Source organism: Corvus cornix, chromosome 17, assembly GCF_000738735.6.
Source record: "Corvus cornix cornix isolate S_Up_H32 chromosome 17, ASM73873v5, whole genome shotgun sequence".
NCBI classification, from domain to species: Eukaryota; Metazoa; Chordata; class Aves; order Passeriformes; family Corvidae; genus Corvus; species Corvus cornix.
The window spans coordinates 10,094,921-10,119,747 of NC_046346.1; the positions used below are offsets into that span (position 1 = coordinate 10,094,921).

Below are 24,827 nucleotides of genomic sequence, written 5' to 3' on the forward strand. Positions count from 1 at the left end.
CTGGGGTTGTTGTGATCCAGGTGCAGAACCCGGCACGTTGCTTTGTTGAACCCCCTACAACTGGTGTCGTCCCATCGATCCAGCCTGTCCAGATCCTTCACCATGCTGCAGAGGTGGGAAAGGCCCCATCCCTCAGGTGCCCCAGCCCAGAGCCAAGGGGTGCCAAACTCAGCATCCAGAAGATCAGAGAATCATAGAGTCAGAGAATCATGGAATGGTTTCGGTGGGAAGGGACCTGAAAGACATCTCGTTCCACCCCTGCCATGGGCAGGGACACCTCCCACTGTCCCAGGCTGCTCCAAGCCCCAATGTCCAGCCTGGCCTTGGGCACTGCCAGGGATCCAGGGGCAGCCCCAGCTGCTCTGGGCACCCTGTGCCAGGGCCTGCCCACCCTCCCAGGGAACAATTCCTTCCCAAGATCCCATCCAGCCCTGCCCTCTGGCAGTGGGAAGCCATTCCCTGTGTCCTGTCCCTCCATGCCTTGTCCCCAGTCCCTCTGCAGCTCTCCTGGAGCCCCTTTAGGCCCTGCAAGGGGCTCTGAGCTCTCCCTGGAGCCTTCTCCTCTCCGAGCTGAGCAGCCCCAGCAGGGTGAGCGGCTAGAGCCGAGCCGCAGCCCTCGATTCGTGCTGCAGCCCCTAGAGGGGGCCGGGAGCCGCTCGGCGCTCGGGGGCTGCGGGCCCGACCCCGGCCCAGCCCGGCCCGGCTGGAGCGCCGCGGGAGCGGGGAAGCGGGGCCGGGGCAGCGGGAGCGGGGAGCGGGGCCGGGGAGCGGGGCCGGGGCAGCGGGAGCGGGGCCGGGGAGCGGGGCCGGGGAGCGGGAGCGGGGCCGGGGAGCAGGGCCGGGCAGCGGGAGCGGGGCCGGGGCAGCGGGAGCGGGAGCGGGGCCGGGGAGCGGGAGCGGGGCCGGGGAGCGGGAGCGGGGCCGGGCAGCGGGAGCGGGGAGCGGGGCCGGGGAGCGGGGCCGGGGAGCGGGAGCGGGAGCGGGGAGCGGGGCCGGGGCTCCGCGCTCCGCCCGGGGAGGGATCGCCTGGCTCTGCAGTGTAAAATACAGCTTTCCAGAATGCCAGAAAGGTAATTTAAATGTTAAAACATTTGTGATTGCATAAATTGCATGTATTATTCCAATTGAATTGTAGTGGGATTAATCTGACCTTAATAGAATACTACTAATAATTTATATTATTATCTTTAATAATATTAATTCTACTTAATTTTTTCCCATTTACTTTGTTCATTTAAGGGCAGCTCCACTGAGCTCTGGAGCATTTAGCTCGTGGTGTGCGGCAGTCACTTATCATTTGCACAAGTGGGGATTCCACCAGGCAGTTTTCAGAGAAATAAAGATCATCTTTCAGTGAAAGGAACTTAAAAAAAATTACAGTATTAAATGAGTAGATATTAATGTGTCATATTTAGAATATAAAACAACCCATAATCTGTTCTGAAGTCTCTTCCACCTAAACATATACTTTTTTTTTTTTCCCTTCTAGAGGGATCTTTTATTCTGCTGTTTAACTTATTAGGCACAACCATTCCAACTGTTAAAATAAAATTGTTAAGATCATAATGTCAGGGAAATAAAACCCTTGGCAGTATGATAGTGCTTTGTGAGCAGAGCATTACAGTTTGTTGGGAATGAATTGGAATTGCGCATTTCATTAGAATTTATATCACAAGCCAAGGGATGAAGCATTATTTCATTAAGTATCTTGAAATTTCACCAACCTAATGAAGCTGTCAAAATTCTATTAATAAAGCACTGGAAATATTTATTTGTTTGTTTGTAAGGATGCATTTGCTATTATTTAATGTTGTATTTGCAATTTGTTAATTTATGAGCAGAGGCTCAGCGGCGCAGCGGGAGGAGAGCACCGGGGGCTGCGAGAGGGGCTGGCAGCGAGGGGCTCCCGGGTGCCAAGGAGCTGCTCTGTGCTGTGCCAGGATGGGCCACCAGATCTGCTCCATGGAGAGCGAATGGGACACTCTCTACAGGAGCTGGTGTTGGGGAAGCCAGCACAGCACAGCTCCTCACCACCACTTCAGCTTCAAAATGCATTTTTAAATGTGCCCTTTCCTGACTTACTCAGTTTTACCTTTTTTTATTCTCAGTTCCTCTCTGAGGGGGAGCAAAGCTCAGTGAGAGCTGTGCTCTGCTGATATTGAGTGAGAGCTGTGTTAGCTACTGTTTGTAATTACCACTGCCAAAGAAATCCCCAGTCTTACTGAGTGCCATTCCGTGAGGATCCGTGATTTCCTGCCAGTTGCACAACTGGATTGGGCACAGCTCAGACTTACCCGAGGTGGGTCAGCAGCTGTGGCAGGATTACAAATGAGAGCGTGTTACATTTTGGTCAGGCTCTTTGTCTTGCCTGAGCCCGGGGAAGTTTCTGGGGTGTTTTTGGGGTGATGCTGTCTGCGGTGGGGTGGCTCAAAGGGCTTTACTGGCGTGTGTCTGGCAGGGACACATTACTCACACGCAGGGAAGCTGGGAGTGCATGGTTTGGAGCACCTCACATGAGTGCAAGTAAAATTAATCACACCACTCAGTCATGTATTATTTAGTATATCCTGTTGTGACGGTAACAAACAGCCAGGAAATCTTTCTCTTCTTCAACCTCCCGCCCCACGGCCCACATGGGATGAACTAAACGGGTTATAATGAATTTAAAGGACAGTTTATGCTCATTAGTCAACCCATGGCTTGTGGTCTGACTCTCCCATGTGCTTGGCTGCTTCCTGTTGCTCCAGAGCAGCCACAACCCTCCCGAGCTCCCTGCTCCGTGAAGCTTCACCCCAGCAGAGCAGCACAAGTGCCCCAGTGACACGGGACCGTGAGGGCTGGAAGGGAGGCAAATCCTTATGGGAAACTGAAGGAAAACCCTGCAAACGAGCCTTGCTTAATAAACTTTCAGTTATGAAGTGTAATCTCGTAAGAGACCATTGTCAAATAAATTCTGCCAGTGAAATTTATCCACAAGATTTCCGTGAGCATTAATTACACAGGAAGGTTGCAGGGTCTGCGTTACTCCGCTAATAGGATCTTCAGGAAAAAAAGAGACAGGTCTGACACAATGTATTAGATTTGTTAAAGAACCAATTTTTAATTAGTTTTAACTGATAAGTTAATTAATGAGTTTGCAAATACATACTCAGGACATGTATTCCGTACTCCACACTGGATGCTGGGATTTTGCAGGGAATACTCTTTAACGAAGGGATTGTGTGCCTGCCTCGAGTGCAGAATTCAGCAGAGCCGTAGCTATGGATCCCTAAATAGTGATTTCCATAATTACACAATTAAGGCAGAAAGACTCAATTTAAGGCATGCAAATATTCTTAATTCTGCTCTGCCATGCCACTGTAAAGAAGAGACAGATGAATCTGATTATGGGTCCAGAAAGCTACAATTCCTCTCTGGTACTGAGCCGACAGTTGCCTGTTAAGGCAGAGCCGAGTCAGGACTTCCTCAGCAAACTGCCTGCACTTCTCCTAAGTACAACTTCAACTTCCCATTTCTCCCGTTTATACTGCTTAGCATGGGGATAACTGCAAATCACTTTAATCTAATTTACCCCAAAATAGTGATGATACATCTTGCAGTATATACTACTTCTTAACATTACATCTCTCTAGGAATATCAAAACCACATATGATTTTTCAATTAAAGCAGAAACTCAACCTTTTCTGTCTGAGGAATGCTTTGTTATCTTTTTCTAAGCTTACAGCACCTGATGTGTGGATAAAAAATCTGTCTTCTGGGGATTTTCAGCTAAATCTATTATTTAAATCCCATTTATTAAGGTTCTTTGCTTCTGTGTCTGAATTTTCTTGGACACCTTTTTCCTGGCAAACACAATCCTGGGCATGATGCACAGCCTGAGCTGTCCCAGGCACACATCCCTGCCTCATGTGCAGCTGCTGCCCACGTGCCAGCCCCAAACATCCCTGTGGGTTCTCTGCCAGTCTGGGACAGCACCCAGGGACTTCTTCCCAGCAATGTTCTCCCTCAGCCCAGCACATATTTCTCAGATAAATGACAGAAGATGCCCAAGCTCTGATGGCAGCTCCAGCATCCCAATACTGCCTCCAGTGCGGCCCCTGGAAGGGCAGGGGAGCTCCAAGCACCCTGCTCCCATAAAGGCAGATGGCCAAACAATTGCAGCTGCAGTCCCACCTGGTGGACGCACAAGTGGGGATCTGCTGCCTTGCACCTCCAGGTAGAATCCCAGAATGGTTTGGCTTGGAAAGGACCTGAAAGCCCATCCAGTGCCACCCCTGCCATGGGCAGGGACACCTCCCACTGTCCCAGGCTGCTCCAAGCCCCAATGTCCAGCCTGGCCTTGGGCACTGCCAGGGATCCAGGGGCAGCCCCAGCTGCTCTGGGCACCCTGTGCCAGGGCCTGCCCACCCTCACAGGGAACAATTCCTTCCCAATATCCCATCCATCCCTGCCTCTGGCACTGGGAAGCCATTCCCTGTGTCCTGTCCCTCCATGCCTTGTCCCCAGTCCCTCTGCAGCTCTCCTGGAGCCCCTTTAGGCCCTGCAAGGGGCTCTAAGGCAAAGGAAGGATAGATTCCAACACTGGGAGGTGGCCATTTCATTATTGTTGGAGGTAAAAGGAAGCTCTTTGTTGTAGCAATAAACCTCTCCCCGTCAGCAGAAATGTGTTGTGTGGTCATTAAGGAGTGGGTAAGAGGTGTCCCATGGTTTGGGATTTTATTGCTTTGCAGTTTGCTCTGGAGAGTGTCATGTTTATTCAATCCTAATGCTTTTAAAATCTAAGGTTTCTTGTTTTATATAGGTAAAATACACGCTCCCATGCTTGTTAATGCTCCCACACCCTGGCGTTTGCTCCTGAAATTCGGCTGCATCCTGAGCCGTGCTCGGCCCCAGCCTCCTCACCAGCCACCCAGAGCAGGAGGAGCAGAGCACCGCCTGCATCCCAGCTCACACCATCAGCTCCACAGCCAGAGGCACTGGCTCTCACTGGAATTTCCCCAGGACATGGCGTTATTGGCATCGCCCAAACAGAGCCCATCCCAACGACTCAGCCACTGAGATTTCTGCCAAGGCTTTGATGCAAATGAAGGACTCGTCAATCGTTGTGCAGGGAAAAGCTTTGTACCTGAATCCAGACCTTTTTGGAGCTCCAGTTGTCCACAGCTGGTGTTGAGTGCATTCAGTGCATTGCAGAGATCCCCAGTCTGTGCTGCACCTCACAGCAGTGCAGATCCTTCCGAGTGCTCAGGGCACACACGGTCCCGCCAGAGGAGGGGACGAAAGGGACCACAGGTGGAAAAGGAAGGAGTGGCTCAGTGCTGACAAGAACAAATACAATCCAACACTTCCTTTCTGTACAACTGTTGGCAAACATTTCTGGTGAGCTTTAATGCCTCACAGCGAAGCAAACAGACGGCGCCAGGGTCAGGAAGAGTGAAGTGGGGATTTATTTTTTTCTGCCAGTCTCACAAATATCTTTGCAGATAGCAGTGATTATAAATAGTCCTTTGGCCATTTCCTGACTGTGGTTTGCCGACTCTTCCTTGTTTATGGCAGTGATGAGAAGTGTTCGGCATCTTGCCCCAGCACGGGGCTCAACCTCAGTGTTTGGGCACAGATTCCAAACTTCAGAGTGGGCACTGGAACAGAGGGAACCCCGCATCCCACAGGGATAACCTTTGGCCCAGATGAGTGAATGCTGTGATGGGATTAAGGGGATCATGAGCTCTAGATTTACTTAGGCAGACTGCTATCAATAATTTTCTTCTCCGGACTATTGAGCACATGTCCCACAGAGAGGCTCCTCGCTGGAAACAGCACAAGTGCCTTATGCAGAATCCTCATCACCTTGCTGGGCCTCACCTCCACTGTGTTGTATCTTCATCCTCAGGTGAGCTTTCATAGAATCACAGGATCTCCTGAGCTGGAAGGGACCAAGGATGATTGAGTCCACCTCCCATCCCTTCACAGACCCCCCAACAGCCCCACCCTGGGCATCCCTGGCAGCGCTGTCCAAACGCTCCTGCAGCTCTGGCAGCCTCGGGGCCGTGCCCATTCCCTGGGGAGCCTGGGCAGTGCCCAGCACCCTCTGGGGGAAGAACCTTTCCCTGATCTCAACCTAAACCTCCCCACTTTTCCAAAATGGAGTTAGCTGTGCACTGTAACCCCTTCCAGGGCTAAGTGACATCTCCCCCTGAGTCGTTTGCCCAACAGCCTGTCCCTGTTACCAACATCCCTGACCCCACAGCTCAAGCAGAAGTCCTTGCTGCAGCAAGCAAACTCCCAGGCCACTCCATCCCCTGCTGATGGATGCTGTGCAGGCTTTGACACTCACACAGAATAGCAGCTGTTAGTGCAGCCTGCCTTGGAAACAACCTATGGGGAATACACGAGAATACAGCACAGCAAAAGACTATCAAGCCTGCTGAAGCAGCCCTCGCATGTATGTGCATTGTCACGATCTTTAATCATATTATCACTTCGGATTATTGCAGCCAGGACACCCTTAGCAGCTCATGGGAGGTGGGTTTCCTACCAGGAACCTGCTCCTGGTTCCTATCAGGATGGCATTCCCCATCTGAGATGATTACAGAGCTTCCCTGGGAAAGTGAAAGCACTGCTGCTGCTTCATCTTAAGGGTAGGAAAGGAGGGAGCAGCCACTGAGTTACCTCTGGCAAGCCCAGTGCAATGCAGATGCTGATGTCCCAGGAGGAATTCAACCCCTTCAGGCTGGGAATCCCACAGAGGTGTGAGAACCACTGTCCTCTCTGCCCACAGACACCAGAAAATGGAATAAGTAGAGAAAAGTGATTGACCTTTATTGGAAAGTCAGTTTTGAAATGTGGTGTGGAGAGCTCCTGGCTGGAACGGGCCTGTCAGTAGTTGTTACCCAGGGAAGGTCTGAGGGCACTTCAAAATAAGGATGTGGGTTTTCAGGCTTTGGTCATGAGGAATGATCATGAGGAAGTCTTGAGAGACAAAGCCAAAATTTGGTACCAATCAGGACAGAAAAGTCCATTGGATGCTATCGGAGTGGCAAGGCTGGCATGGCTAAAACATCCGCCCCGAAAAGGTCACCTCATCAAAAGGGACTTCAGCCTGAGTGACCTGATGGGTATCTCACTCTAAAACATGCTTGGAATTTCCTAGACCTAATCCATAGAAACTTCCTAATCGAGGATGTCTTGACTTGTAGAATTTCTGCATTAGACCTCACCCCATCAGAGGAGAAGGGGCTGTCCCTCAGGCAGGAGGGGTCACCAGTGATGGTGTTTGTTGTGTGTAAACAGCACAAAATTGGCAGCAGAAACACAGGCAGGTTTTGAGGGATGGTTTCACAAAGCCAAGACCAACCAGCAGCCAAATCCCTTGGGAGGGAGTCTTCAGACTCCAAGATCTGAGTCAGAACTAGGAACTCTCCCCTGTGGGGCCCCAACCCCTGCAGCCAGAGCAACGTCTGTGTTCGCTGGGCAGCCAAAGCAGGCTGCAAAGCCATTGCAAAAACGCGCATGACAGAGAAGATCTGGTTTGGTGTCTGGGAGTTTCCTGGTTGCCATTCCTTTTCTGCATCTGTTCTGGGTCCATGACCTGAAGAAATGGGAGGCTTGGGCTGAGGAGGCTTGGAGAGCTCAAACACTGTCCTTCCACAGGGAAGAGAGTCCCCAAAAGAAGGTGAAGGTATGATTTATCCACATGGTTCATGGACACAGGAGGCAGGGGGCCCTTTCACATTACAAATGGATAAAATGGAAGTAAAACAGGGTCAGGCTCAAAGTGAGGAGGTGATGAATTGTTGGCCACGTCACCATGAGCTGTGGTGGGTTCTCCAGTGCTGAAGATGCTTCAAAGCACACAGGGATGGCTTGAAATGTGCCCTCAGACATCACAGGACACAAGGGTGGGCATCTTTTATCTCCAGGCTTTGGTTTTTGGAGGGCAATGAGCAGGTTTCCAAAGACAAAGGGATGTTGAGGGTATCTCCATGCTCCTCCTCATCCTGCAAACTCTGTGTCAAAATGGCATTTTCCCCCAAAATCCTCCTCAAACATTATTTGTTAAACACCAAATTTTGCTTTAGTCTGGTCCACGGGGGATTCCTTCTGGCTGCACTTCATGCCAGGGCTGGGGCTGAAAGCCTCGTGAGTGGTTTCTGCTTCTTGACTTCCCACATCCCTTCTCAGCTCATTCGGAAAACATCTTCCCTTGCCCAACGTCCCCACCAATTCCCCTGCCCCTTTGTTTTTATTTAGCTCTGTAATTACATTATCTGACCGTACAGCGATTTGGAATGAAATCTGCATAAAAGATATTAAGGAAAATAAATCTGTGTTTTGCAATATCTTTGAAGTTATCTTTAGGCTGGGCAACAAAAGCAAAATCAGCATTTGGCTCTCCAGAAATCCTTGGTTTTGCAGAGCTCTTGGGTAAGAGGGTTTCATGGGCTGGGGCAGGAAAATTCACAAGTTCAGATTATTTTATTAATACTATTAATAACTATCTTTGGCACTGCTTCACAAGGGAGAAAACACCAGGTATGTATGAGATGTAATTACGTTTATAGTTAATGCTCAGTGCTTTGCAGGGGAAAAAAAGCACTGATTTTCTTCCCTTTCTTTTTGGAGGAAATTAACAAAGTTTGCTGACAAAAATAACAAAGTTTCCTGAGCAGCAATGCGTATTGTGAGCACGTGGTGAGGAAAAGCTCTTTGTGGAGGGACAGGGTGTTGGGATGAGCTTTGTGCGAGGGTAGAGAAAGGCTTTTCCCCGTTTTGTGTTGTGGCAAAACAGCTCTCAAACATGGGGGGACCGAGAGCTGGGAGCTGCACAGCTAAAAGGGCAGGGGGTGATTTCAGCCATGGGTGTGCTGTGGGGGGAAGAAAGAGTCGGGGGAGAGCAGGCAAGGGGTGATGCTGCCCAAGCAATTCGGAGAATCATGGAATCACAGAATATCCTGAGATGGAAGGAACCCACAAGGATCACCCAATCCAGCCCCTGGCCCTGCACAGACCCCCCAACAGCCCCACCCTGGGCATCCCTGGCAGCGCTGTCCAAACGCTCCTGCAGCTCTGGCAGCCTCGGGGCCGTGCCCATTCCCTGGGGAGCCTGGGCAGTGCCCAGCAGCCTCTGGGGGAAGAACCTTTCCCTGCTCTCAGCCTGAGCCTGCCCTGACACAGCTCCAGCCGTTCCCTCGTGTCCGTTCTGGCGGGCCATCTGTCCCCTCTCACCCTGGGTCCCCTCGTGTCCCGCTTCGTCCCTAGACTCTTCCCTCGTGCTCAATGAGGTTTATGCGGTGTACGAGGCCTGGGGAAGCCGTGCTGGACCCGGGCTCTCCCCGCAGCTCCCACCCGCCGGGCTCGCCCCCTGCCCGGGCCGGGGATCACCGCGCCGCCCTCGGGGGCCCTCCCCGCGCCGTCCCGGGGCTGCGGGGTCCGGGGCGGGCCGGGGTCCGCACCCCCGCACCCCGACACACACCCACCCACCGCGGGACACCCCACCGGGGGCGCCGCGGCGCGGAGCGGCCCCACGGCGCCGAGCGGCCCCGCGCCCGCCGGGCGGCGGCCGGGCCGGGCCGGGCCGGGCTGCGCGGTGCCCGGCGCGGGGGCGGAGGGCAGCGCGGGCCGGCCGGGCAGGCGGCGGGGCTCCCGCGCCGGGCCAGACTCAGCCCCTTTCTCCCGGCGCCGCCGGCTGCGAGCGCGCTGCGGCTGGAGCTGCCCCCAGAGCGGCTCGTGATGGCGGCGGCGCGGGCTCGGCAGCGGGAGGCGCCCGCCCAGCCCTGCGCGCCGCGCCGCTAGCGGCAGCGCCCGTGCCCGCGGCGGCCGCCCCGGCCCATGCCCCGGGGGGAAGGGGGGCTGCAGCAGCCCGGCGAGCCGCCCACCCGCGCAGCGGGGGCATCGCCCCCACTCGCCGCTCCTGGGAGGGCGGAAAGGAGGCAGCGGCGGCGGCGCCGGCTTTGTGCGCGGCGGGCGGATCGCAGGCCGCGGCGGCGCGGGGCTCGCCTGCTCCCGCCCCAGCCCCATGAACCAGCCGGACGGCTCCGCTCCGGCGGCGGCGGCGGCAGCGCAGGTACGCGGCGGCCGGGCGGCGTGTTCCCGGGGGGAGGCGGAGGGAGCGGGGAGGAAGGGAACGGAAGGAAGGGAAGGAGGGAGGGCGGCAGCCGCAGCCGCCCCGTCGCGGAGCCCCGGCGGCGCTTTGGCGCAGTGCGCGGGGGGCAGCGCCGGCAGCGGCTCCCCGGAGCCCGCGGCTGCCGGAGCCTGCGGCCGCTCGGACCGGGCGGAAACAAAGCGGAGCTCAGCAGCCATGTCGGGGACGAGCCGCCCCTCGGCCCGGGCCGGCCCCGCACCCCGGCCCCGGCCCGGGCCGCGCCGGCCCCGCCGCGCCCCGCGCCCCTTCCCGGGGCTTTTGCTTTTTCTTTTCCTTCTTTTTTTTTTTTTTTTTTTTTTTTTTTTTTTTTTTTCCTCTCCCTCCTTCTCTTAATTTTTCCTCCGGAACGTTTTTTTTTTTTTTCCCCCCCATTTTTTTTTCCATTAAAACGACGCCACCTAGAGGAGACTATTTCGTAAATAAAAAAAAAAAAAAAAAAAAAAAGAAATTAAAATTGAAAAAAAAAAAAAAAAGGAAGGAAATATTCTGCTATTTCTAATTTTTTCCCAGAAAGTTGGGACCGGATCCCCCAAGTTGGGGTTCCTCCGGCAGCTCCCGCAGTGCCCCGCAAATTTCGTGTGTGTCCCTTTGGAGCCAAAGCTCAGCTTATGGAAATGAAAATTAAACAGGAATTTGAATGAATTCAGGTTTTTCTCCCCTCCACCCCCATTTCTGGAGAAAAACGGAGCCTGGGAGCAGCAAAGTGCTGGGAAAGGAAAGTGATTCAAGTTTTTGGTGGGCCCCCCCGGGTGAGCTGCAGGGAGGGATTAGTTTGGGAAAGTGGGAGAATTGCTGTTCCGGAGCAATTAGGAATTGGGCTTCATTGTAATTTTGAACTTGTGCAGCAAGCTCTGCCAAAACTCAGGGTTTATTTTTTTTTCCCTTTTTGCTGCAGTGCTTAAAGTTATTTTGTTTGAAATGAGGAGTTTTGCAGGAAAATTAAGAACCCAGAAATTTTGCTGTGGACACACCCAAATTTTTTTTTTTTTTTTTTTTTTTTTTTGTGATTTTGGATTTCATGCAAAACTGCTCTTAAACAATGAGGTTCTAAACACAGTCCAGGAAAACACGAGGACAAGCAAAATTAAGAGCCAAATGTCAGTTTTATTTTAGAATTTCTTGGCTTTTTGGATGGTTTCTCCTGGCATAATTAAAACATAGTTTCCAGCCTTTAATTTCCTACTTCTTTTGTAAAGAAAAAAATTTCCATACTATGGTTTTTAGGTTTTTTTCCCCTTCTTTTTTTAAACACACTGTAATAACTCCAGGTTCTGTGGCTCACATAAATCTAATATTTACACAGGTTTATTATAAGGTCCGCCATGATATTATGAATATGCATAATTAACAATATTGTGAAAAAATAATTGCAGATTTAGTGATTTTCATTTTTTTTCAAACTGAAGTGTCTTTAAAGGGCTCAGCCATGATATTTTTCACAAATTCAAAATCCTTTTTCTCCTTGACTGTTAAAGCCTTGCTGGAGTTTGAATTGAAAATATTTTTTTTTCATAATTATTTTTGGTGGGTTTTTTTTTTTCTAATTGTTTTTTTTTCTGTTTGTTTGTTTTAAATGCTATTCTCTCCCTATTATTTTGCTGTTACAGAGTGCCTGTGAGTTCTGGACTGTGCACACACTGGTTTATTATTGTAGGGTTGCCCTTGAATACTGGGGTCTTGGTATTGATCTTTTTAAAAATAAATAACAAAAGAGCACTGAAACATGCATTGTTTCAAGAAAAAAGCAATCTAGGAGAGCTACATGGCCTTTCCACCCAAAAGTGGGGGAGGGAGAGGAAGGGAAAGATTAGGTCAACATTGAGTTTTACCAACCTTGACACAGTATCCTCTCTAAAATGGGGACAAAATAGCAAGATGGCTGGCTCCACAGCTGCAGCAGTTTGGTTCTTGTTGGTTTTTTGGGCTTTTTTTGGTTTTCTTCTTTTTCCTTTTTGGAAAAAAGCATTTTTAAATTTGAAACTCCAAAGTGAGTTTCTGGAGCTGCCGGGCACCCACCAGCAAATGCTGAAATCCGGGCGCTGCACAAAATAAAATTAAATTTCAAGCCGGAATGAATTTTTAATTTGGAATCTCAAACCCCTGAAAAGTTTTTTTTGGATTTTTTTTTTGGTGGTTTTTGGTTTTGGTGGGTTTTTGTTTTTTTTTTTTTTTTTTTTTTTGGTTTTGATTTTCCGTTCCCTGTAACTTGATATTTGCTGAAAATCAGAAAGGAGTGGCTGGTGAATTCAGGGTTTGGGGAGCTGTTTTCACTTTTCTTCCCTTTATTTGTTTCATGTTTTGAGTTTTTCAAAGGTGGGGGGAGGGGGGGAAATGGAAAAAATTTGCGAAGCAGGATAACTCTTGGGTGGAGGAACAAATACTCCGAAATGTCAACTCCATATTTTTATTTTTGCATTTATTTGCCCCCGGCCCCCCCGAAAGGGACCCACCCTCTTCCTGAATCCCTTTTTTAGCAAATAATGGAGTGAGAGGCCGGTGCCAGCCCGGCAATGGTGCAGTTAGAGCCGGGTGGCACATCTGGGGAAAAATTACACACAATGCTCGAAATTGGATTAAACAATCCTGGAGAATATTTTATTCATGGTTTCATCCAGGAAGCTGTAGCGTGGTGGCTTTTCCATATTCTTGCCCTCCAAGAATTCCATTCCTCGAGCTGCACCCCAGAACTTTCACTGCCTTATGATTATACCCAAAGAAACTGTTTAGCTGTAATTTTAATTTTATTTTAAGGTTTCATCCATTTTTTTTTTCTCGTGTGAATCAAATCTTTTGGTGCTGCTTTTCCTTTGCCCTACCACACACCCGGAGATGTGGATTTGGGATTTGGGGGGCACACACCGATGGTGCTGCATTTTAATTAGGAATAATGGCCAAGCCTCGGTTCTGGGGCCACAGTGCCAACATTTGGCAATGACACCTTTGAAGTTTCTGCTGAAGTGCGGCGGGGGAGGCCCTGCTTTGGAGCAGTTCTGGCTGCTGTGGGGGTTCGGAGCGGCTGCTGGAGGAGCTGTGCGTGTCCTCTGCGGCGCTGGGGGCGATGCCGTGTCCTCCCTGCGCTGGGGGATGCTGTGGTGCCGGAGGTGTGGGAGCTGCAACCTTTCCCATCCTTAACTCCCTGTGATCAGCAGCTTTCCAGCACCAGCTCCCGCTGCTGGGGGTTGCGATGGGTCTGAATCTCACCTTTCTGCCTGTCCTTCCAGCACAAACCTGCTCCTGCCTGGAAAAGATTTCATAGTTTTTCATCGCAGTCTGCCTTCAGGGGGATTTTTTTCTTTTCTTTCCCTTTTTTTTTTTTTTTCTCTCTTCTGGAAAGTTGATCAATATTTTATCCTTTTCAAAATTCCTGTTGGCAGCCTGGAAGGGGAAGGGGAGGGAGGGAGCTCAGCTGAGTGATACCAACAGATTTCTTGTGACATAACTGAAATGTATTTTTTAAAAAAGAAAAATTTCCAGGACCTCATTTTCAGTGACATATTTTCATCCCAGAATGAAAACAGACATAATATTATTAAAGGAGTAGATAATATTTATACAAATGCCATATAAAACCTTGGGAGGTTATTGCACGACTCCAGGATAATTTAAATATATATCACTGCCATAATGCAACGCTGGGAATAGTTCAGTTCACGGGTGCAGTCACGTGGCCCCGGTGATGCACAGTCAAGTTTGCAATTATGCAAGTGCAGGAGTGAAATTAGAGCGGAATTAGTGTTCTAAAAATTAGATTAATTTAATTTTTTGGGGGGGGGAGGGGTGGGGTGGAGAGGGTTGAAAACTGCTCCAAGGGTCGTGCTGCTACAGAGTCAGGATTTGTGCCCACGGTGCCAGGGAGGCTCAGGCTGAGAGCAGGGAAAGGTTCTTCCCCCAGAGGGTGCTGGGCACTGCCCAGGCTCCCCAGGGAATGGGCACGGCCCCGAGGCTGCCAGAGCTCCAGGAGCGTTTGGACAGCGCTGCCAGGGATGCCCAGGGTGGGGCTGTTGGGGGGTCTGTGCAGGGCCAGGGGCTGGGCTGGATGGTCCTGGTGAGGCCCTTCCAGCTCAGGATGTTCTGTGGGTCAATAATTCTTTGGATGCTGTGCCTGTTAAAGGATTTTGACCTTCCCACCATGGCATGGCAGGACTCGGTACGAGGTCCTGGATGCTGCTCCTGTGCTGCCCATGGCACAGGTCCCCGTGGGGCCACGCTGGCTCTGGGCGGGTGCCACTGTCGGGTCCCTGGCACTGCCCATGGAGCCACCGCTGGCCTCTGCTTGGGCATCCTCAGCTTGAGCATCTTGGGCATGGCTCAGATTTGGGGAATGGCCCAGGGGAGTGTGCCAGCCAGCCCAGGGGCTGCTGTGGGATAAGGGTGTGCAGGAATAGTGTGGCACATCCCATGGGCTTGCTCATCCCCCATAACCTGGGGGTGCTACACTGGGCGCTGTGGTTGCTCCAGTTCATGCTTGGGTCTGTGCAGGGGATTATTGGTGAGCTGGGAGCTGTAAAACAGACAAGGGTGGTGCTGCAGTCGTGGGGAGCCACCCCAAAACGTGAATTTTGTCAGAGGTTTGCCAGATCAGGCACTACTTGTAGAAAATGTACCAAGTGGGGTGAGGGGAAGAGGCGCCTGGGCAGGAGCTGCCAGTGCTGCTGGAGGCTGTGGGTGTATTTGGTAAGGGACATGGGGAAGTGGCCCCAGGAGATATTTATTTCTTGCAATTTCTACATTTCTGTGCATCCAGCATTGTGCATATTTGGATTTTCACATTCCACATTTTTGGCCACACCGTGTTTTCTGGGGAAGAAGTTTCTAATTTTTAAAGGTCTTTTATGGATTAATTGCTAGTCATCTGCCTCCTTTTTGCTTTTGTTTGGTTCCTTGAATGTCTCTTGATTATTTTGTACTGTGTGATGCCAATTTAGTGGTTAACTAGTATGCAAACTACATCTGGACGTGTTGACTTTGCATTAACAATCATTGATTTGTCTGGAGCAAGGGAATAGAAATGAATGCTGCTGTTTACCATGGATAGTATATGAAAAATAACCATTTGCAATGTGTCTTTCATCAGGGGCACGGGGCTCTGGTGCAACTTGTCACAGTGGCTCTGCCTCGTCACGTGAGAGCTGAATTTTTAAACCATGGCACCAGGAGTGGGAAAAGGGACCGGGGAAGGCAGTGGCACATGATGTGGGGGAAGGGGCCCTGTGTAGGAGTAGCTCCTGATGACCTTGGTTAGCTCTGGTGACAGTGGGAGCGGGGTAAAGTTGTAACAGAAAGGAAGTGGAGAAACATTAATCTGTGTAATACATAATATATAACATAGAATATGCAACACATGTATAGGGAGAGCTTTTCGCTTGGGAGCGTAACCAGGAGGATGCAAAACTTAATAATCAGAAGTGATAAGCAGCAGGTTGAGTCGATGGTGGCTTCAGCACCAGCTGTTTGTCCCCAAAGCCCGTGGCTGCAGCTGCACGGGGGGCTCTGGATGGAGCAGGGTTTGGTGCCTGCTGTCGCTGCGTGGCCATGGGGAAGCTGGGGTGTGACCGTGGCTGCTGCGTGTTCAGGTGACCCGTGGGATGTGGGAGGCATCGCTGCTCACCTGTGTCTCCTCTGCAAGAGGGGAAAGGCTGAAGAGATGCCCTTTCTGCAGAGGAGATCTCTTCCCATGGCATGAGTGTGCTGGAGACACCAAAGCTGCCATGCAGCCGCTGCTTGGTGTTTGTAGTCACAGTCAGAGTGGTCCCTTGGTTGACATTTGATATTCAGACCTTGAGTCCACTGGATCCACTCATCCCTGGACCTTTTCTGCCGTGTCCTGCTGAGGGCTCTCATTGCTGGTGGTGGGGTGTGATGCTCACTGTCAGTGTTGGTCATCCTTTGGGCTGGGCTCAGCAGTGAAGGCTCTTCCCACACTGAAATTGCTGTGCTGACGCTGCATGGTGGCTCTCTGAGTTACTTGGGTTTCACTTGTTGGAGTCTCCCAAAGCAAGCAGTGGCAGAAAAAAGAGATTAAATAAAGAAAACTCTCCCCGGTGCTCATTGAAAGTGCAACTGCAGAGAAGCTTCGTATTCTGAGCGGTGCATTTGGGGAAGGACCCAGCACGGAGGGCACGGGCAGTGTGGCAGTGACACAGGTGGATTAGAATCCATCCCCTTCATTAACCCTCCTCTGTACCCATGGAGAAGAGTTCTTGTGGTGTGTGTTTTCCAGTTTTTTGGCAGCTAAATGGCAGTTAGCTCTGGTTCACCGACCGGGCTGCAGGGGCTTGTGCCAGCACTCCGGGAGCTCTTGCTCCAGCTGGGACACTGCCTGGGGCAGCCCGGGGGGCAGGGCCGGGGGAGGGCCACAGGGCACCTTCTGCCTCCCCTTGATGGGGTCAAAGCAGCTGGACCCCCTGCTTGTGCCTCAGTGGGTGTGCCCGAGGGACTCTTGGCCGAGGTCAGGGCAGAGTTTCAGGCTCCTGCCAGGTGATGGGACTCGTGGTTGATGGAGTTGTGCTGCCTCTGGAGAAGCTGGAGGTCATGTGGCTCTTTTGGGGTGAAATTGCAGAGCTCTGGGTCAGTCTGGCATGGCCCTGTCCTCATGGGGAGGGCTGAGGGTGGCCATGCCTTGTGCTTTTTGGTGGTAGGACCAGTGTCACCGCACCAATTCCTCTGCTGGAACAGCTTTCCTTGGGAATCTCTCCTCTCCCTTTATTTCCCTCACCTGTACTACCAAGCCACTCTAGTGTGTGCTGAGAAAGGTTCAGTGCTGTACTGTACCTGCAGAGATTTAATTATATAGGCAAGGCTTTCCTTGCTTGTGACTTCCAGCACTCCTGCTTGTTTCGCATCTATATTTGGCCCGTTTAATGTGGAAAATAAGGCTGGAAGGGGAGAAGTGGAGACTGGAGAATTTGCCTGCGCTGATAAGGGGCTGACAAAGGGAAACATGAATGTCAGAGTGGAGCAGAGACGAGCTGTCGAGGAGTTGCCACCTGTATTTGAGGGATCAGTCCCTGTGCCTACGTGTTTGTGCATATGGACGTGCCTGAGACACTCGTGGGTGCAGAGTGAGGGCGGGGATGCTGGGCGGGCTGTTGGGTCCATGCTGTGCTTGGGCCAGGAACACAGGAGCTCCGTGGTGTTATCTGCCCAGGTTTAGAAATCAGGGATGTTATCACACAAGGTTTGGTATCTCAGCAGCTGATAGAAGTGAGACTGGCCCTGTTTGTCAGACCTTTCCACTGGCAGTGAGTTGAGCCAGGCTGGATGGGCCAAATGTGGTCACATCCCGATGGCACCACTGTGTCTCCAGGCTCTCCAGGACTTAATATTTGTTGTGATTTCATTTTACTAGATACACACAGGCAGCAGTAATTTTATGGAAGTTAATTTTTTACTCTGCGTGGGTGTAGGTATCCTTTCCTGCCTGAAAATAGCAGCAGAAGTCACTTTTCAGAAGTTGGGTGTGCTTGCATTGAAGGGCCGTCATTTACTGCTTCCAGTATGTTGAGAACAATTTTAGTGCAAGTATTTAATTGCTTTAGACCTATTTTTAGAAGTATTAAACCTCAGTTTTCAAAACTGCAACCAAAGCCAGCAGCTCTGCTGGTGTGGGAGAGCCGGGAGGGGAACCTGGAGGAAAACCTGGAGCGACGTGGGTTGGCCCCGCTGGGAGCAGAGCGTGCTCAGGGGCCTTGGCAGGGCTCGGGGTGCTGCAGAGCCTTTGGGGTGCACGCCTGAAACCGAGCTGTCTGTATTTTGGTGAGAGTTTTTTGGTTTTACTACTATTCTATTTACTTGGCTGCACGAGGAGAGGGCGGATGAATGAAACCCGATTTCAGCAGGTGTGTACAATTTCTGATGTTAAGTCTGCAGGCTGGTGGATGTAGTTTGGAGGCTGAGCTGGGAGCATCCCAGAGAACAGTGTGCAGGCAGCCCCAGCAGGGCTCTGGCTCCAAACCCAAGAATAGCTCTTGCTTTTCTGGGTGTAAATCTGTCACTTGAGGTCTGATGTGCCTTAGTCTGTGGGCTGCAAATCCTGAGCTTTCACTGGCGTTTGTGAGATATTTGTGATTTTGAGGGTGGGAAGAGAGAGTTGTAAGAATGCAGGATAATTATTGGCTGGGAATAAAATACCTTTTTGAATTTGTGTATGCATTTTGGAAGCCTCTGTAGGGAGGGATGGCTGGATTTGGATCAGGCTGGTGGCAGAGGGGATCTGAAAATCCCCTTGGGAATTAGCAGGATTTCTCTTTGCAGTCAGGAGATGCTGTTGAAGATGTCGAGGGGCAATGGCAGTGACACCAGGGGACAGGCTGGGACCCGGCAGTCAGTGGCCCTGGGGTTACTGGTGGGGCTGGCAGGGCTGGAGATGGACTTCACCAGGGAAGGAATTCATAATTGACCACCAGGAAGGTTGCCCTGGGGTGTGTTTTGACTTGGCTTCAGGGCATCCGTTTATGGTTAATACCTCTGGGGTTACTGCATATTAACTCCACGGGAGGGATATTTTTACCATCTTATGTGTCTTTATTTTAGAGGCCTTTAAATTTGGCTGCTCGGTGATAACAGCGGCTGGAATTGGCAATTCTGCTCCATGGGGTTTGTTGGGACATTGCAGAGAGACAGCCTGGCAGGGGACCCCGCTGTGCCACTGGGCGAGGAATAAAAACCGTAAATGTATCCAGAGAGGGCATTCAGGTGGAGATACATCCCGAGCCAGATCCACACTGTATCCCACGTGCTCCTGGTGCCTGCTCCCGGGAGTGCTGGCAGATGCCAGAGGGATGAAGGCAGAGTCTGTGGAGCATTTATTGGAGAGCAGGGAAAGGTTCTTCCCCCAGAGGGTGCTGGGCACTGCCCAGGCTCCCCAGGGAATGGGCACGGCCCCGAGGCTGCCAGAGCTCCAGGAGCGTTTGGACAGCGCTGCCAGGGATGCCCAGGGTGGGGCTGTTGGGGGGTCTGTGCAGGGCCAGGGGTTGGGCTGGATGGTCCCTGTGGATTCCTTCCATCTCAGGATATGCTCCATGATCCTCAGTGGGAACAGTGGTGCCCTTCCTAAATGAGAAAAAAACCTCAAAATCAAGGTCCTTTTTCTGAAATCTTGCACGTATTTAAATTTTTAGGGGTTTTTTTTGCTATGTAATCTGATTTGGTTTAGTTGCCAAAAAGTGGATTTGCTGAGAATGCTGCGTTTGCTTTCGGTTCCTGATAAGGTGGAGGAGATAAGTCCCACGTGGTGGCTGTTTGTTTGTGTGAGTGGGAAATGTTTGTGCTTCCCTCCTTTGACAGGGAGCTCCTTGGCCGTCCTCCTGCAGCATAAACACTGCTTGTGATTGGAGTTCATTATGTGAGATTTAAAATGTATAAAATGAAATGTTCCTGTCTGCTTTAAGCAGACATATGTCTACGGTTTGCAAATTAACCTAATTAAATATATATGTAGAAATTTATGATATTCAGCTCCTAGCACAAGGTATGCAATTAGCATCCTTGCCAGCAAGGAATTTTCCATTTCTGTCTTGACTTTTCCTCATAGGAGATGTGGTTGGGGTTTTTTTTAATTTTTTTTTTTTATTTTTAATCTTCAATCTTTAATTTTTGTTCTGCTTTGGAATTCACTTAGGGACGAGTCCTGTGGGGATTTAGGCTTGTGGTTAAATTTCCCTACAAGTAGCTTTGACTGAAGTCAGTGAAACATTCCCTAATTCCTGGGCTCCAGCCTGTCCCTTCACCTCTGCAGGACAGGATGAGTTCGTTTTGTTAGGAGAATTTCAGGAGCAAAATAGCATTCTGGAGGAGAAATTGCATTTGAATATTTACATTTTTCAAGGCTCTTCCTTCCTCCCACCCAAAAATAGCAAAAAATATTATCTGTCTCCTCTGGATTGATGTAATTTTCAAGTGTTTGGCCAATGTTGTTTCCAAAACACCTCAGCTCTACCTGAGCTGTCTCTGTGGCAGGAGGGCCCTCACACAAGAAGCACAAATCCATTAATACAACCTCTCATTTAGCAGTGTTTGGCACCAGGAATACTACTTTTAGTTCCTTTTCTGGCAAAGTGTTGGGTTGGGGTTTTTTTAATATTTAAAGTTTGATCACGTTAGAATAGCTCGTTATATAAATAATCATTGGTTATTTTGCATATCAATAGTTGACTCCATTTTCTTCACAAAAAGCCTTTTTTCCCCCATAAACATCCCCACTGTTCCAGCCCAGAAGGTACTCTTTATTAGCCAAACCAACCAAGTCATGACGTTCCCAGCTCAGCTATTTTAATGATCCCACAAACCCAGAAAAGCAGTAGGAAATTTTTCAGAAGCAAACTGCAGAAACTTTTTTTTTTTTTGGGACATCTTAAGTTTTCAACTTTTTGTCCAATTATTTTTGTTACATTTTTCCAAGCTTCAGGCTGTAAACTCGAAGAATTTGGGACTGTTGTTTCTTCCTGGAGATTATTTAGGGGCGTCAAAGGTGACCCAGTGCTGGATGGAAGAGCTGAGGGCTCGGCAAGCACGCGGGCTCCATTCCTAATTTCTGTGCAAGAACTATTAATAATTCTGCATGGGCAAGGTGAGATGTTGGAGCAGAACCCCTCGGACACCCCTACCAGTCTGTCCTCCTGTATTTTCCTGTGACTTTGCTGCGCTGCTGTGTTTCCCCGTCTCTGCATTTCAGTTTTGCTCTCAGCTCAGTCCCTTTGCAGGAGCTCTCTGCTCTCCCAGGTTGAGGTCCTTGGTGTCTCCTGCCCTCCCTGGGTGTTTCTGTGCCCTTTCCATTACAGGGGCTGCCTTTTCAGAGACCATCAGCAGCTCTGATTCCCAGTTCTCCATCACCACGTGTTGTGGGGTGACCAACTCCATAGATCAGAAGAAGAAAATGATGGTGCAGCCTGGTTTCGGGGTCTCCTTGTGAGCCTGCAGCCTTGCCAGCTGTCCCATACCTGACTCCTGTGTAGCTCCAGCTATGGGACACATGATTTACTGTAATAGCTCTATCTTCTACTGGTTCAGGTGTTTCTTTCTCACCCCAGTGCTGTGCCCACCCTTCGGAGGCTCCTCGGATCCTGTCCCAGGATGTGCTGCAGCCCCTTGGGATGTGGATTTTCCATAGGCTGGCATTACCCACCGCCAGGGCAATCATTTGGATAATTGCACTGTCTGCAATTTATTTAGGCGAATAGGGGACTGAAAAATATTTGCTTTTGCTTGCTTGTGGGGTTTATTTTTAGGGTTTAGCTTTGTGCTTAGGGAAGCAAATCCTGTGTGTCCCTTCTGCTGAGGTGCTGCTCTTTGGGGCTGTTCTGGACACCCTGTCCATGCCATAGGAGTTTGCCTGGCTGGATCACCCTTCTTGCCCTTCTCTGCTTCCTAGTTTAGTTCTGCAGTCTCTCTCCAGGGGGATCACCGGGGGCTGTGGGTGCGGCTTTTATGCACGGGCACATTTCTGTCCCCGCACCCGTAATGAGTCTCTGGTTGCAGCAGAGGCACTCAGCTGCTGGGGAGGTGTTCCTGTGCCTCCTGGCTTGCCTCGGTGAATGCTAATGGCCCGTTTAGGCACCTCGGTGTGGTGCACGGGGCTGCTTTCCCTGCGCTGTGCTCCCGTCCCCGGACCCCGCCCGGCGCTCGGAGCAGATGGCTGCGGGACCCCACTGTGATAACGAACTATTCCTGCCCTTTATTTTCCGTCTCTTAATCAGTGGTTAATCAATGAGGTGACTTCTCACTTCATCCTGTGCATATGAAAGTGCTGTGAGTGCTCTTGCCACAACAGCCTTGGCAGAGCAAACTCTTCGGGAAGCTTTGGGAAGTCCAGGTGCACCACGCCCTGTTCTACCTGCAGCTGGCTCTTGCCAGCAGTGCTCAGAGCCCGGTGACTGATGGCTGCCGAGACCTGAGGGACTCCTGGTGTTCCTTTTTAATCCGTGGGAACACTGACTTTTAATTGTTCTGGGCTGGTTTTTTTTTTTTTTTTTCAATTACTGTTTATAGTAATTTTTCTGCCACCAAAATGAAGTTCTGCAGTTCCTTGGAGCTCTTTTGAAACAGTGGGGTCCCATTCAGCGCTGGCTGGCTCACAGGTGGATAGCAGTGATTTTGGGGGTGCTGGGTGGTTTGAATAGCTTGATGCCTTTCAGACTTTTGGGTGGATGCTCTTTGGCCCTGGAGATTTTCAGGTTTTGCTGTCAATTTTGCTAGGCAGGTCTGCAGCTTTTCCTGGTGACCCCACAGTTTGAGGCGGATGCTCAGCTCATTCCTCATGAAGGAAGAGTCCAGGAAAGGAATTGCTGAGCCCTATCACAAATGAGCACTGGTGCAAAGAAGTTGAATTTTTGTCCTGTGGTTTTATCTTTCTTCAGCGCTTGATTTATGACAGAATCTGGAAGATTCCTGGTGCTTGTATTGTACTGTATGCCTGGTTTGATTATTATTTTTTTTTTCCTTCAGTGACCTGTTTCTCAAAATCTTTTTCTGGATTGGCTTTTTTATGGCTTAAAGAGTAGCTTCCTTGAGTTTATATTCTCCTAATTTGGATTTGTTTCTGAGGATGTCTTTTTATTCCTAATGGCCTCCTTCACTCTGCTGTTAATCTGTGATTGTTTAACAAACCCCCTTTGGTAGGTGATAATCATCTCCAAGTTTTCTACCTCACCTGCAAGGCCTTTTAGCTGCTCCATTAACACTCTTCACAAATTTATAGAATCATAGAATGGTTCCTCCTGTGAGGAGAAGCTGAGAGAATTGGGATTGTTCAGCCTGGAAAGGAGAAGGCTTTGGGGTGACCTCATTGTGGCCTTCCAGGGAGCCTGCAAGAAACATGGAGAGAGACTGCTTACAAGGGCTGGAGGGACAGGACCCAGGGAATGGCTTCCCAGTGCCAGAGGGCAGGGATGGATGGGATATTGGGAAGGAATTGTTCCCTGTGAGGGTGGGCAGGCCCTGGCACAGGGTGCCCAGAGCAGCTGTGGCTGCCCCTGGATCCCTGGCAGTGCCCAAGGCCAGGCTGGACATTGGGGCTTGGAGCAGCCTGGGACAGTGGGAGGTGTCCCTGCCCATGGCAGGGGTGGCACTGGGTGGGATTTAAGGTCCCTCCCGATACAAGGCAGTCTGGGATTCCCTGATGTGCCGTGTCTGGGGACGCAGTGTGGGGACAGAAGTCCTGTGTGGGACCTTGAGTGTCATTTCTGCATCGAGCTGGCTTTCACATTTGCAAGTCTCTGTGGGATTATCTGAATTCTCCTGTGCCTGAAATTGTGTTCCTGCCTTGGCAGAGACCTGCAGCCTCTCTGGTGTTCACTGGCATTGTGAGCATCTCTCTGTGCTCTGCCTCTCTGGGATGGGCTTCCAGCCCATCGGGGTTCTCTGCTACCTCCTGGCATGATAATCTTGTTTCATTTGTTGGGCTGCACTTTGCTTCTCTGTCAGCACAGCTCCATCCTTCCTATGTAATTTGGATATGGATTGCAGTGCTCTGAGTCTTTTGTTTCCTACCTGAAATTTTATGCAGCTTTTCAGGGATACAGTACATTTATGACCTCATCAATGGAAAATGCTTCACTTACACTGGATGTTCCTGTAACTTTGATTTTCTCAGGCTTTAGTTTAAATAGGTTTTTATATGCTGGCATCTGTTTTCACTTTGGGTTTGATGGTGTCTGGCTTTCTCAGAGGGGCTCCCTCTGGCTCAAGCCCTCCTCAGCTCCCACCTTGCAGCCTGGTTATGGGTGGGGCCTGGTGGGATTTCACAAAAATGTCCTGAGTTTCACTTTCTCAGGCTCTGTTGTCCTCTGTGCCATTTGCAGGCACTTTTTAGCAAAGTGTGGTCTCTGCCATGAAGTGAGAACCATAGTCTGGGCTTAAAATTGGTCTCCATGTAGGGTGCAGCTGGTGCAGGGCAGGACCCTGAGCCCCCTTCCTGCCTCCCCTCCCTCCCAAGCAGGCTGAGCTCCTGTGAGCAGGGCAGTGCCATGCTGGTGAGAATTAAAACAGAATAAAAGGAAAAAAGGAATATTAAGAGGAAGAGATGACAGTTATCCTTGAGTTAGAAGTTATCAAGTGCAGAAAATGGATAAAGGAAGTTAAAAACACACGGGGAAAAAAACATCTGTGACTGTCAGTGCAAGGAACAGTAAGAAAGTATTTGTATTAGGAACAAAAGAAATTCTAATAATGGTTTGTGTAGACTTATCACGGCTGAGGAGAGGTAAAATGCATAATAAAGCAGAAAAACTAGACATGTTTAATAAATATTGCTGTTCCCTATTTGTAAGGAGGAGGAATGATCCACACTGAGCCCATGTGCACAGGAGCTGCCAGGGCCAGCCTTAGCCAGAGGCTGAGCAGGGCAGGGGTTTCCAGCTGGTCCTTGGGGTGGTGTTCCCTGGGCACTCCTGCTGGGTCTGCCCCTTGGGCTTCTGTCTGTCTTTCCTTCCTCCTGTAAGATTTGGATAAAGTGGGAATATTCCAGAGGGTTTGGTGGGTGCTGCTGTGGCACTGTCTTAGCCTGACCAGTGTGGGAGGGGTGGATGGGAATGTCAGACTGGAGTTGTTCTCCAGCAGAAGGGATGGAGGGAATGTCGTGTCCTGAGCTGGCAAAACGTCTGATTTGGTGCCATGCCCCAGAAGGCCCTGTGGCAGCACAAGCTGCTGTGAACCAGGCTGCAGACAGCGTCTGGCATGACCACAGGCGTT

At 50.5% G+C, this 24,827-nt stretch overlaps 1 protein-coding gene and 1 long non-coding RNA gene across 7 annotated transcripts in view; both read left to right on the forward strand.

Moving 5' to 3' along the window:
* Positions 1-969: 969 nt before the first annotated feature.
* LOC104688214 lies at positions 970-2,969 on the forward strand. Its single transcript, XR_751648.3, has 3 exons — positions 970-1,070; positions 1,842-2,299; positions 2,748-2,969. It is a non-coding gene; the product is annotated as an uncharacterized LOC104688214 (long non-coding RNA).
* Positions 2,970-9,828: 6,859 nt separating this feature from the next.
* ZNF618 (zinc finger protein 618) overlaps positions 9,829-24,827 on the forward strand; it is a 132,396-nt gene continuing 117,397 nt past the window's right edge. For 4 of the 6 annotated variants that reach the window (XM_039561822.1, XM_039561823.1, XM_039561824.1 and 1 more), the window contains exon 1: positions 9,829-10,064. In XM_039561822.1, the coding sequence (XP_039417756.1) occupies positions 10,017-10,064 (48 nt within the window). In that variant the 5' untranslated portion in view covers positions 9,829-10,016. The remainder of the gene's footprint in view (positions 10,065-24,827) is intronic. The other 2 variants (XM_039561821.1, XM_039561826.1) reach the window with 2 other exon arrangements.